Raw genomic sequence first — 14121 nt, 5'->3', positions numbered from 1 at the left:
TTTCTGAGATTTATTGCTTAGCATTAATAGTAATGCATTGTATATTTCAAAATTGCTAAGAGTAGGTTTAAAACACTCTCATTATTAAAAAATGGTACATCTGCCGGGCGTGGGGGCTCACGCCTGTAATCCCAGCACTTTGGGAGGCTGAGGCGGGCAGGTCACGATGTCAGGAGTTCGAGACCAGCCTGACCAACATAGTGAAACCCATCTCTACTAAAAAAATAGAAAAATTAGCCAGTCATGGTGGTGTGTGCCTGTAATCCCAGCTACTCAGTAAGCTGAAGCAGGAGAATCGCTTGAACCCAGAAGGCAGAGGTTGCAGTGAGCTGAGATCACGCCACCGCACTCCAGCCTGGGCAACAGAGCAAAACTCCATCTCAAATCTCAAAAAAAAAAAAAGAATGAGATCATGTCCTTTGCAGGGACACAGATGAAGCTGGAAGCCATCATTCTCAGCAAACTAACACCAGAACAGAAAACCAAACACTGCATGTTCTCACTCGTAAGTGGGAGTTGAACAATGAGAACACATGGACACAGGGAGGGAACAACACATCGTGCGGCCTGTTGGGGGTGGGGGACAAGGGGAGGGAGAGCATTAAGACAAATACCTAATGCATGCAGGGCTTAAAACCTAGATGATGGGTTGATAGGTGCAGCAAACCATCATGGCACGTCTATACCTATGTAAAAACCCTGCACATTCTGCACATGTATCCCAGAACTTAAATAGTGCTGGCATCTGCTTCTGGTGAGGCCTCAGGGAGCTTAGAATCATCGGGGAAGGCAAAGGAGGAGCTGGTGTATCACAGAGTGAGAGCAGGAGTAAAAGGCAAGTGGGGAGGGGCCGTGCTCTTTACAATCAGATCTTGTGTGAACTAACCGAGCAAGTACTCACTCATCACCAAGGGGGTGGCACTAAACCATTCATGAGAGATTCATCCCCATGATCTAATACCTCCCACTAAGCCCCATTTCCAAATTGGGGATGACATTTCAATATGAGATTTGGAGGGGACACACATCCAAACCATATCATTCCACTCCTGGCCCCCCTACACCTCATGTCCGTTTCACATTGCAAAATACAATCATCTCTTCTTACTCTTCCCCCAACATATTAATCATTCTAGCATCAACTCAAAGCTCAAAGTCAAAGGTCTCATCTGAGACTCAAGGCCAAGTTCCTTTTACCTATGAGCCCGTAAAATAAAAAACAAGTTATTTACTTCCAAGACATAAGGGAGGTACAGGAATTGGGTAAACAGTTCAATTCCGAAAAAGAGAAATTGGCCAAAAGAAAGAGGTAATAGGCCCCATGCAAATCTGAAACCCAGCAGGGCAGGCATTAAATCTTAAAGCTCCAACATAATCGTTGACTCCATGTTCCATATTCTGGTGTGAGGAGTGGGATCCCAAGGCCTTGGGCAGCCCTGCCCCTGTGGCTTCTCTGGGTGCAACCCACATGCTGCTCTCTGGGGTTGGAGATGAGTGCCTGCCAGTTTTTATAATCATGGATCTTCCAGTGGATCTAACATTCTGGGATCTGGAGGGCAGGAGCCCCTTCCCACAGATCCACTAGGCAGTTCCCCAGTGGGGACTCTGCGTGGGGGTTCCAACCCCACATTTCTTCTTGGCATTGCCTTAGTAGAGTTTCTCTGTGGGGGCTCTGCCCCTGCAGCAGACTTCTGCCTGGGCACACAGACTTATCTATACATCCTCTGAAATCTAGGTGGAAGCTGCCAAGCTTCCTTCACACTTGCACTCTGAGCATCTGCAGATTTAACACCACTTGAAAACTGCCAAGGCTCATGGCTTGCACCCTCCAGAGCTGTGTTCTAAGCTGTATCTGGGGCCCTAGTTGCTGAGGGTGGAGCCCGAGCAGCTGGGATGCAGGGAGCAGTGTCCTGAAGGCTGAGCAGGGCAGTGGCACCCTAGGCCTGGGTTCTGAAACCATTCTTTCCTTTTAGACATCTGGGCTTGTGATGGGAGGGGCTGCCTCAAAGATCTCTGAAATGCCTTTCAGGCCTTTTCCCCATTGTCTTGGATAGTAGCACCCAGCTCCCTTTTGGTCGTGCTAATCTCTCTAGCAAGTGGTTGCTCCACAGCCCACTTACATTCTGCTCTTGAAAAAGCTTTTTTTGTCTGCCACATGGCTAGGCTAGGCTGCAAATTTTCCAAACTTCAATGTTTTGCTTCCCTTTGAAATATAAGTTCCAACTTTAAGTCATTTATTTGCTCCCATATCTGATTGTAGATTGTTAGAAGCAGCCAGGTCATATCTTGAATGCTTTGCTGCTTAGAAACTTCTTCTGCTAGATACCTGAAGTCATTACTCTTAAGTTCAACATACCACAGATCCCCAGGGTGTGGACACAATGCAGCTAAGCACTTTGGTAGGGTGTAACATGGGTGACCCTTACTCCAGTTCCCAATAACTTTGTCATTTCTATCTGAGACTTCATCAGCCTGGATTTCACTGTCCATATCTCTATCATCATTTTGGTCACAACCATTTAACAAGTCTCTAAGAAGTTTCAAACTTTCCCTCATCTTCCTGTATTCTTCTGAGCCCCACAACTCTCCCAACATTGCTCATTTCCCAGCCCCAAAGTCACTTCCACATTTTGAAGTATCTTTATAGCAATGCCCTGCTCCTTTTTACTAATTTTTTTTGTGTTAGTTCCTTCTTGTGTTGCTATGAAGAAATATCTAAGGCTGGGTAATTCATAAAGAAAAGAGGTTTAATTGGCTCATGGTTCTGTAGGCTATACATAAAGCATAGTGCCAGCATCTGCTTATGTCCAGAAGCTTACAATCACGGTGGAAGGCAAAGGTGGGACTGGGGTATCACACGGCAAGAGCAGGAGCAAGAGAGTAAGTGGGGAGGTACCATGCTCTTTTAAACAAACAGATATTGTGTGAACTAACTGAGCAAGAACTCACTCATCATCAAGAGGATGGCACTAAGCCATTCATGGGGGATCCACCCCCATGATTCCAAACCTCCCACTATTCCCACCTCCAAATCGATGACCACATTTCAACATAAGATTTGGAGGCGACACGCATCCAAAGCACATCCTCCTCTTTGTCTATTTTTGCTTTCGCTGCCTGTGATTTTGGTGAAATATCCAGGAAATCATTGTCAAGTCCAATGTCATAAAGCTTTTCTTCTATGTTTTTTTCTAGGAGTTTTATAGTTTTAGGTGTTATGTTTGTCTATAATCTATTTCAAATTGATTTGTGTGTGTGTGTATATAGTGTAAGACAAGGGTCAAATTTAATTCCTTTTTATGTGGATATCCAGCTTTCCCAATGCCAGTTGTAGGAAGAGCCTATCCTTTCTTCATTGTGTATTCTTGGCACCCTTGTGGAAGATCAGTTGACCGTACATACATGAGTTTCCTTCTGAGATCTCTATTCTGTCTTTATGCCAGTGCCACACTGCTTTAATTGCTGTACTTTCGTAATAAATTTTGAAATCAGGAACTGTGATGATTCCAGCTTAGTTCTTCTTTCTCGAGATTGTTTTGGCTATTCAGGGTCCTTTGTGCTTCCATATACATTTCACAATTGTTTTTACTATTTCTGTTAAAAAAAAGGCCACTGGAATTTTGATAGGTATTACGATGAATCTGTAGATAGCTTTGGGTAGTATGAACATTTTGATAATATTGATTCTTTTGATTCATGAACACAGGATGTTTTTCCATTTATTTGTGTCTTCTTTAATATAGGTCTGTTCAGATTTTCTGTTTCTTCATGATTCAGCCTTGGTATGTTGTATGTTTCTAGGAATTTATCTATTTCTTCTAGGTTATCTTAAATTTTGTTGTGTAATTATTTATACTAGTCTCATGTTCCTTTTATTTCTGTGGTCTCAATTGTCATGTCTCCTTTTTATTTCTTATTTTTTAAATGTTAGTCTTCTCAAGTTTTTTTTAGTCTAGCTAAAGGTTTGTAAATGTTGTTCATCTTTTCAACAAACCAACTTGTACTTTTGTTCATTTCTTAATATTGTTTTTGTATTCACTATTTTGTTCATTTCTACTGTAATTTTTAATATTTCCCTTCTTCTGCTAACTTTAGAATAAGTTTATTCTCCTTTATCTAGTTCAAGGGTATCCAATTTTTTGGTTTCCCCATGCCACAGTGGAAGAAGAATTGTCTTGGGCCACACATAAAATAAATTAACACTAATGATATCTGATGAGCTTAAAAATAAGGTCCATGCATAAATCTCATAATGTTTTAAGAAAGTTTACAAATTTGTGTGGGGCCACATTCAAAGCTGTTCTAGGCTGTGGGTTGGGCAAGCTTGATCTAGTTCTTTTAGGTGTAAAGTTAGGTTGTTGAATGGAGAGCTTTTTTCTTTTTAAATTTAGGTGTTTATCACTATAAAGTTCCTTCTTAGTTTGCTTTTGCTGAATCCCATAGGTTTTGGTATGTTGTGTTTTTGTTTTCATTTGTCTAATGGTATTTTATAATTTCTCTTTTGATTTATTCTTTGACCCATTGGTTGTTTAAAAGTTTTCTGTTTAATTTGCACATATTTGTGTATTTTCCAGTTTTCCTTTTGCTATTGATTTCTAGTTTCATTCTACTGTGGTCAAGAAAGATACTTGGTATGATTGCAATCTTCTTGAGTTGGCTAAGATTTTGTTCTGACCTCACTTGTGATCTATCCTGGCGAAGGTTCTGTGCGTACCTGAGACGAAAGTGTATTCTGCTGTTGGGTGAAATATTCTATGCACATGTGTTAGGTCCATTTGGTCTATAGTGTTGCTGAAGTTGTTGTTCAAATAAGTTTTCTTCTTATTTGTTTTCCATCTAGGTGATCTATCCATTATTGAAAATCAGATAATGAAGGCTCCTACTATTATTTCACTGCTGTGTATTTCTCCCTTCCAATCTGTCACTGTTTGCTTTATATATTTAGGTACTCTGGTGTTGGGTGCATATATATTTATAATTATTATATCTTCCTGGTGAATTGATTCTTTTATCATTATATAATGACCTTTGTCACTTGTGATACTTTCTGACGTAAAGTCTATTTTGTCAGATACAAGTACATTCATTTGTTTTCTTATGGTTACCATTTGTGTTGATTATTCTTTTCCATCTCTTCACTTTAAACCTATGTGTGTCTCCAAAATATAAAATGAATCTCTTGTAGACAGCATGTAGTTAAATCTTTTCAAAACTATCTATTCAATCACTCTATATCTTTTGATTAGAGAGTTTAATACATTTACATTTAAAGTATTATTGATGGAGAAGGACTTATTGTTTTTTGTTTGTTTTGTCTTGTTTTGAGACAGGGTCTTGCTCTGCCAGTCAGGCTGGAGTGCAGTGGCAAGATCATTATCACAGCTCAGTGTACCTTCAAACCTTTGGACTCAAAGAATCCTCCTGCCTCAGCCTCCTGAGTATCTAGGACTACGGGTGCATGTTACCATGCCCAGCTAATTAGAAATTTTTTTTTTTTTTTTTTTGAGATGGAGTCTTGCTCTATTGCCAAGGCTGGAGTGTAATGGCACTATCTTGGCTCACTGCAACCTCTGCCTCCCAGGTTCAAGCAATTGTCCTGCCTTAGCCTCCTGAGTAGGTGGGATTACAGGCACCCACCAGTATGGCCAGCTAATTTTTGTATTTTTAGTAGATATGGGATTTCACCACGTTGGCCAGGCTGGTCTTGAACTCTTGACCTCAAGTGATCCGCCTGCCTCGGTCTCACAAAGTGCTGGGATTACAGGTGTGGGCCACCGCACCCAGCCCTAAAACAAAACAAAACAAAACACCTTTTTATAGAGACAGGGTCTCACTATGTTGCCCAGGCTTGTGTTGAACTCCAGGTCTCAAGTGATCCTCCCACGTCAGCTTCCCAAAGTACTGGGATTACAGGCATGAGCCACCACATCTGACCACTATTACCATTTAAAAAAATTGTTTCCTACCTTTCTGTCTTATAGTTCTTTTGTTCCTCTTTTCCTCTCTTGTTGTCTTCCTTTGTGTTTTGTTGATTTTTTGTGTTAATATACTTTGATAGCTTTTTAAAATCTTTCGTGTATTTTCTATAGGTACTTTCTTTGTGACTACCATAGGGTTTACATAAAATATCTTATAATAGTATAATAGTGTATTTTAAGGAGATAACAACTTAATTTCAATCATATACGCCAAAGTCAACACTTTTACTTGTTCACATCACATGCTTCATGTTATTGATGTCATAATTACGTCTTTTTTATTGTGTATCCATTAACATATTTTTAGTTATAGTTATTCTTAATACTTTTGTCTTTTAACTTTTATACTAGAATTAAAAGTAATTTACACACACGTTACAGTATTTTGTATTTGTCTATATGTTTACCTTTACCAGAGAGTTTTATATTTCCACATACTTTCCCTCTTTCTTTCTCTTTTCTTTCTTCTCTTTCTTTCTTTCTCTTTCTTTCTTTCCTTCCTTCCTTCCTTTCTTCCTTCCTTTTCTCTCTCTCTCTCTCCTTCCTTCCTTCCTCTTTCTTTTTTTTTTTTTTGATGGAGTCTCACTCTGCTGCCCAGGCTGGAGTGCAGTCTGCTGCCCAGGCTGGAGTGCAGTCTGTTACCCAGGCTGGAGTGCAGTGGCACCATCTCAGCTCACTGCAACCTCCGCCTCCCAGGTTCAAGTGATTCTTATGCCTTAGCCTCCCATGTAGCTGGGATTACAGGTGCACGCCACCATGACCAGCTACTTTTTTGTATTTTTAGTAGAGATGGGCTTTCACCATGTTGACCAGGTTGGTCTCGACTTCCTGACATCAAGTGATCTGCCTGTCTTGGCCTCCCAAAATGTTGTGATTGCAGGCATGGGCCACCACGCTCAGCCTTCAATTATTATATTCTTTTGCTCCAAGATTTGTTTGGTACTTTTTATATTTTTTTAATCTTCTTGTTGAAATTGTCACTTTGTTCATGCAATATTCATTCTCCTGACCTCATTTAACATTTTTATGATGGTTAGTTGGAATTCTCTGTCAGTTAAATCATATATCTCTGTTTCATTAGGGTTAGTTTCTGGAGATGAATCTGTTTCTTTGGTATATATTGTTTCTTCATTTTCCTTGACTCTTTATGTTGGTATTTGCACATTAGAAAAAATAGCCACCTCTGCGAGGGTGTTCATGGATTGTTCTTTGTGGGAGAAGACTCTCACCAATCAGCCTAGCCAACAGTTCTGGGCACCTGTCAAAACTTTGTGCTGGTCCAAACTACTATCTTCATTCTTAGCAGCCCTCAAGCATCTAGAATAAGCTGAGTGCCATCAGCACTTCCAAGAGAGTCAAGACAGAAATCAGTCTCTCAGGCAGCCCCTGGAAAAGTTGGAACTTTTGATTTGCAGTCTAACTCTTTTCCTCCCAAGGAGAACATGGGATCTAGGGTATTCTACTCAATCACTTTGTTTGTCTGCACTGAGCTAGGGGAAGGGGCTATAGTGACTGCTTGAATGACATCTTTCTTCCCATCTTTGTTCTCATTGGCCCCTAGATACTAAAATATTCTGGGTTCTATCAGTGCTCCAGGACATGTGAGATTGAAGTGATTACCCTAAGCAGCCCCCAGAAAAGCTGAAACATTGGATATGACGTCCCACTTTTTCTGTCCACAAGGTGAAGCGGGAAGCTAGGAGTTTCCTTCAGATCATATGGTGCTGGGTCAGGGGTAGAAGTTAAGACAAGAAGGTATCTCAAATTTTCGTCTGGCCTTCGTTGTAGCTGGTTTTATATTTACCCAGGATGTAAGAGCCTCTCAACTAGTTTCTTAATTTCTCACAAAGAAAATTTGTCTGTTACTGTTGAATCAGTGTGCTTGTCAGAGAAAGAAGGATCCAGGTCTCCCTATTCTATTATCTTAATAATGTCACTCCTGAGCAAGCACTTTTAGTTTCACCTAAGTTTCAGGCTCTCATAATTATCACGAAAATCAAGCAATTGATTTATACTTGCATACATTTTTCATTTGATCAAATATTCCATTTTTTTCCACCAGTTATGACAGTTTTATAAGTCACAGAACAAAGAATATTTTCTCTCTCATTTACATATGTGAATAACTGCCAATGAATGCTACATGGTCATTAGGACATCCCTTCCTCTACTGTTGCCACTATTTTTTTTTTTTTTTTTTTTTTGAGACGCAGTGTACCACTCTGGCCCAAGCTGGAGTCAGCGGTGCCATCTCGGCTTACTGCAAGCTCCGCCTCACGGGTTCACACCATTCTCCTGACTCAGCCTCCCGAGTAGCTGCGACTACAGGTGCCCGCCAACACGCCCAGCTAATTTTTTGTATTTTTAGTAAAGATGGGGTTTCATTTTGTTCGCCAGGATGGTCTCGATCTCCTGACCTTGTGATCTACCCGCTTTGGCCTCCCAAAGTGCTGGGATTACAGGCATTAGCCACCACTCCCGGCCGACTGTTGCCACTATTTTAAATGTCTATTTTCTTTCCTATCTCCTTATATAGGTTGGTATTTGAGATCACTCTCAGCCCTTATCCCCTTCATTCTTCTCCTTCTTCCCCATCTTCCTACCCCATTCCCAAGCACTGCTTGCCCCAGTACCAATCCAGGTGGTGAATTGTGGTGGGCTAGTAACTTGTGATGAGATGACAGAAAGAGAGGTGGAGAAGAGACTCAGCTGTTCCTTTAGCTGCTCCTTCTTTAAGCTTGAATCCTGAATTATCCCCAGAGGCCCTGGAGCCCACTCACCCTAAACCCTTTTCCCACTTCAAGGTTGCCTATTCAATTCAATGAACATTTTAATTCAACAAACATTTTTCCCTTCAGTTCTGCAAACATCTCCTGTCAGCTTCCTATGAACCACTATTATTTATTTACTGGACATAGGAAAGCCCACAGCTCAGGCCCTAAGGTCAACAAAGAAACTCACAAAAGCTTACAGCTGGCTTTTTTTTTTCTAAAGAGAAGATGAAGATGAATCTGATTTCATCCTTTGTACACAAAGACTTTCTCTAAAGATCTTGTACCTTAGTCTTCCCTGATAGCGTGGAAAGAGAAGACAGAGAAGTGTTGGGGCATAAATGAGTCTTTGGATCCCTAATTCCTTCTTCAGAATGTTTACTGACAGTGGTCAATGTTCAAATATCACCTAACCTGGTTGCTCATACAATTTGTTTCTGCTTCTGCCATTCTCCATTCTACTGCCTTGCATTTTCTTCACCCAGTACTTGTCACCAACTGACATTTTCTTGTTCATTTGTTTCTGTGTGTGCCTCCATTGCCTACTAGAGTGTACATTTTGTCAGAGCAGAAACACTCTCTTACTTACAAGTCATATCTTCCATGCCTAGCCCACAGGAAGTGCAGAGTGAAATATATATTTGTTGAATGAATGAATGAACCCTCCTTAAAAATCTGAAAGGATTATGCATCTTTAGATTTTACTACACTGCATTTTAGGGTGGGAAATTACTTTTTAGAAAGCATTTGGAGATTTGTGAATGTCGCAGAGTATAGGCCTAATAAATAGCAAGGTCTATTTTATTCTTTCAGAGAATATGTGGGTTAAATAGTTATGTCTGGACTGGCCTACAGACCTAACTAATTCACAGGCACAGAACCCTGTTTTTGTGTGAAAATACATGTCATATTCTAAACAAATAATATTTGAAGGATGGTAACAATTTATAATTCTAAGGATAGATTTACAATGTGATGAAACTGATTGAGGTGGTCTAACATGCTGACCAAGGCAGTGACCTTGCGGGGGCAGTTTTTAGTGATGAGCCTGTGTAGACACACTGCCACCTAGTGGTGCTTCAAATAACCACAGAATCTTTACTGCGAAGAAACTTTTCCTTTTTTGTCTGCCATATACAAATGCTTATTATTTCACATGTTCAGTACCTGTCTAAGCTAATAAAAAAAAAGACATTAAATTTTCCCAACTTCTGAGTGTTAATATCCAAAACCAATTCAATATAATTAAAAAAAATCAACTCTTCTTACCATGAGAACATCAATAAAATAAGCCACCTCAGCACCAACAACACGGAGATTGTTTACAGCATGGATGTATTCCCGTGAACCGTTGATCCAATCTAAATTAATGCAATTTATATCTTCCAGCTGTAGCAACACCTGGCACAAAGATTTATATAAATATTAAATAAATAAGTGTTCAAGGAAACCGACGTGTCTCAACACTTGATTCCATAATAAGAAATTATACTAGTAGGTTGATATGGTTAGACTTTGTGTCCCCAACCAAATCTTATCTTGAATTGTAATCCCCATAATCTGCACGTCTCAAAGGAGAGACCAGGTGGAGGTAATTGAATCATGGGGGTGGTTTCCCCCGTGCCATTTTCGTGATAGTGAGTTCTTATGAGATCTGATGGTTTTATAAGGGACTCTTCCCCCTTCACTTGGCACTTCTCCTTCCTGCTGCCTAGTGAAGCGGTGCCTTCCGCCGTGATTGTAAGTTTCCTGAGGCCTCCCCAGCTATGCTGAACTGTGAGTCAATTAAACCTCTTTCCTTTATAAATTACCCAGTCTAGGGCAGTTCTTTATAGCAGTATGAAAATGGAGTAATACGTAGGTGTTAATAGAGAACCTACCACAGGCTAAGCTCTGTCCTAACCCATATATATACGTATGTCCTAACCCATATATATATATATATATATATACACACACACACACACACACACACACACATTAGTAATTAGCACCTATGCATTAGTACCTATCTCACGGAGTGAGAATTAAATTTATATATATGTGTTTTATATATACTGAATATATATATATATATAAAACACATATATATAAATTTAATTCTCACTCCGTGAGATAGGTACTAATGTTATCTTCACTATATGGCCTTATAAATATTTAACTGCTTATGATGTTAGCAGTCTATTAATCTTAAGTATAGGAGAGAAAGATTAATTTCATGGAGTTAACTTGGAAATTGTTTTTCTTAAATTAAATGAGAAATTGATCATACCATTTAATCTCCTGTCAAGAGAAGAATTTATTCAAGAGTGATTATACAAATTTGCTTCCCTTGTAATCTGTGCAATTTATAATAAAAATAAATGGGAAATGGATAACTAATTTGAGGCCCTGGAACACGGATAATTGTGGATAACTGAATGGAAGATTTCCATGAATATACATCAATACCTTGCAAAGTACATTCATGTTAAACATAAAGCTCGCATGCTAGTGTAAAAAGGAGCTTATTCATGTCATACATTGCACATGTCTCTCTGCCATTTGCCATCTGTTTTCCATCCAGCTATGTTGATACGCGTGATCTTGTCTGTTCCAAAATATGAGGCTTGGATAGTTGAAGAATTTACCGCACTGATCTCCTGTTTCAAGCAGAAAGAGATTAAGGAAAAATAATAATTAAAAATTATTTAATAGTTAGTAGACCTATTCTAAAGCTGCTCGAAAGCCTTTCACTAAATTTGATCTTTAGCAACCTTCTTTAATATATTTTTACTAAATAGTTATGGCTACATATTATAAAAGTACCAAAAATTATTATTATTATTATTTAGAGATAGTGTCTCACTGTGTTGCCCAGGCCAAAGTGCAATGACTCCATCATAACGCACTGCAGTTGCAAACTCCTGGGCTCAAGCCATCTGGCCGCCTCAGCCTCCTGAGTAGTTGGATTACAGACCCATGACACCACACATGGCTAATTTTAAACAATTTTTTTAGAGACAGGGTCTCACTATGTTGCCTAGGGTGATCTTGAACTCCTGGCCTCAAGTGATCTTCCTACTTCAGCCTCCCAAGTTGCTGGGATTATAGGCACGAGCCACCACATCTAGCTCAAAAAGTTAATGCATTATAAAATGCAGTATACAAATTCAACACAAGGAAAAAATCTTTGATTTTTAAAGTAATGTTTGAAAGACAATGTTGGGAAGTTTAAATCATAGTTTCAGTAAATCTTATTTTTGTATAACATTTCTCAGTGATCAGTGTAATTCATGAGAATTAAAACATGCCTAGAAGCATGCCAAAAACATGGCAAAATGAAGGTTGTCCACCCCACTTTATGAGTAAGGAATTGAGGTTAGAATCTCATCACATGAAATACACCAGCATATTGGAGATAATTTTATATGATTATGTCAAACATTCTTTTGTATTTCTTGTATTTTGTTGGATTGCCTTAATAACAAAACTCTCAAAGACTTTAGGAGACTATAAATTTAAGTGATTTTATTATTTAAAACAATAAAAGGCACAAGTATAAGCGATTATATTGGAAAAAATGAATACTTAAATCAGCAAATAGCAAGTCTGACAGTGGTGAATCCTATAACCTGGAAGCAACACATTTAGATATTTATGAAATTCAAACAAAGAGCCTATTTCTGGCTACCTGTGTTTAATAGTAATGCAATTAATCATACAATTTGCTGGCTAGGTAAAGTGTCTCCAAGACTGTAAGCTAATGGTTATGAGAGTCATAAGTTGGCTTGCTCAGTAATTGTAATAGCTAACACTCCTATCTGTCTATTTGCCAGGCATTGTTCTAAACACTTTATAGAGTAGCTCATTTAACTCTCAAAACACTGTGAGGTAGGTACTAATTTTAAAAATTAGAAAAGGGGACTCTGAGGGGCCAAGTAACTTGCCAAAAAGTACTGCAGCTAATGAATCCTGGAGCCAGGGTTCAAATCCACATGGCCTTTGAAGTTAGGTGCTTAACCACTGGGCTCTCAAGCTATGTTCTGATTATAGTGTTCTCTGCTGATAGGGCCCAAACCAGATGTGGGATTTGCTGAAGTGAGCAATAAAATCAATCATCTTCAGGCCTTCTAGGAAGCATTTTTCTGCTAAATAATCCAATCCAAGTACAAAAACATGATTCCATCTATGTCTCTAAGATAATCCAGATGCTCACTCATTTCAACTCTCTTAGGCCCAGCTGGAGCGCCTCAAACACCTACTATAGTCCCATTTCTACATCTGAAAAACCTTTTGGAGGGAATTTAGTCCGAAAAAAATTGTTTATTCTTTTCTCAACATGAGAATAGCATTCTGACAGGCATTGTGGGGTCTGAGCATCTGTTGTCATGCTAGTGTAAAAAGGAGTTTATTCACATCATACATTGCACATGTCTCCCTGCCATCTGCCATCTGTTTTCCATTCAGGTATGCTGATATGGGTGATCTTGTCTGAGATCAATGAGGAGTTTAATCAAGTAGAATAAGTAGAGAAAACACTTTCACATTCACTCTGGCACAACCCTCTAAAGCAGCTTTTCAACATAAATGTGGGAAACTCCATACACCATCATGGGATCAAAAGAAGACAGCTTAGATTCTGCTGCCACAAGGATAGAAACGAGGAAATGATGTCAATATTGTACAGAATAGGTTATCGAGAGGAAGGGCTAATTAAAGTATCAAGGTTTATCTGGGCCTTTTAGCATTCTTTGACTGAGTAGACATGAAGCATAATAGGTACGAGATCAATCCATTCTGATGACTACATTTCCAGTGATATCATCTCTAGCAAGTAAAAAATAGTTACCAGTTAGGTATGTTCTATCCTTGACTAAAGCTGCAGACACAGAAACTACCGGAAGTGTGCAACATGTCCATCACCACCAGTGACTGTATAAGTCACTCTAGGTTAAGGTGTCATGGATTCATGGGGGAAGTCGGTTGGTTTTATTCTTACAGAAAGGTAACTGTAAAGACCTGTGACCTCCAGAAGACCAAGTTTATCGTACCACACCACATTTACATTTGACAATTCCTCACTTGGAGAAGAGAGTATGTTAACTGTGTAGAGTTAATTTCTGATTTGTTTATAAATGAGTCCAATTCATATAGCATATGAGTCAGGCCTGTGGAAATCCTTATTTTAATTACACACCTTGACTCATCCTATATCACAGTTGTTAGAAAAACACTTTAACAGCAAACAATAGGCTTCCATCCATTAAAAAATTCAGATACATATCTGGTTTAATTACACATGATTCTTTCCAAATGGAGGGAAGTGGGGAAGATGTGAAGAACATTATTTAGGGAAGTACTTAGTTTTCCAATTTTCTCTTCATTGGCAG

At 39.1% G+C, this 14121-nt stretch overlaps 1 protein-coding gene across 1 annotated transcript in view; it reads right to left on the bottom strand.

Annotated features, from left to right (window-relative positions):
- The window catches only part of PNLIPRP3 (pancreatic lipase related protein 3), a 50045-nt gene that overhangs the window by 23449 nt on the left and 12475 nt on the right, over positions 1-14121 (bottom strand). Inside the window, exons 3-4 of the mRNA XM_003825619.4 lie at positions 11272-11391; positions 10019-10150 (exon numbers count right to left, since the gene is read on the bottom strand). Of these exons, the coding sequence (XP_003825667.1) occupies positions 10019-10150; positions 11272-11391 (252 nt within the window). The remainder of the gene's footprint in view (positions 1-10018; positions 10151-11271; positions 11392-14121) is intronic.

The sequence above is a fragment of the Pan paniscus genome, chromosome 8, assembly GCF_029289425.2.
Source record: "Pan paniscus chromosome 8, NHGRI_mPanPan1-v2.0_pri, whole genome shotgun sequence".
Lineage (NCBI taxonomy): Eukaryota > Metazoa > Chordata > Mammalia > Primates > Hominidae > Pan > Pan paniscus.
The sequence above is the reverse complement of the archived record's forward strand: the minus strand, read 5'-3'. Positions and strand labels throughout refer to the sequence as shown.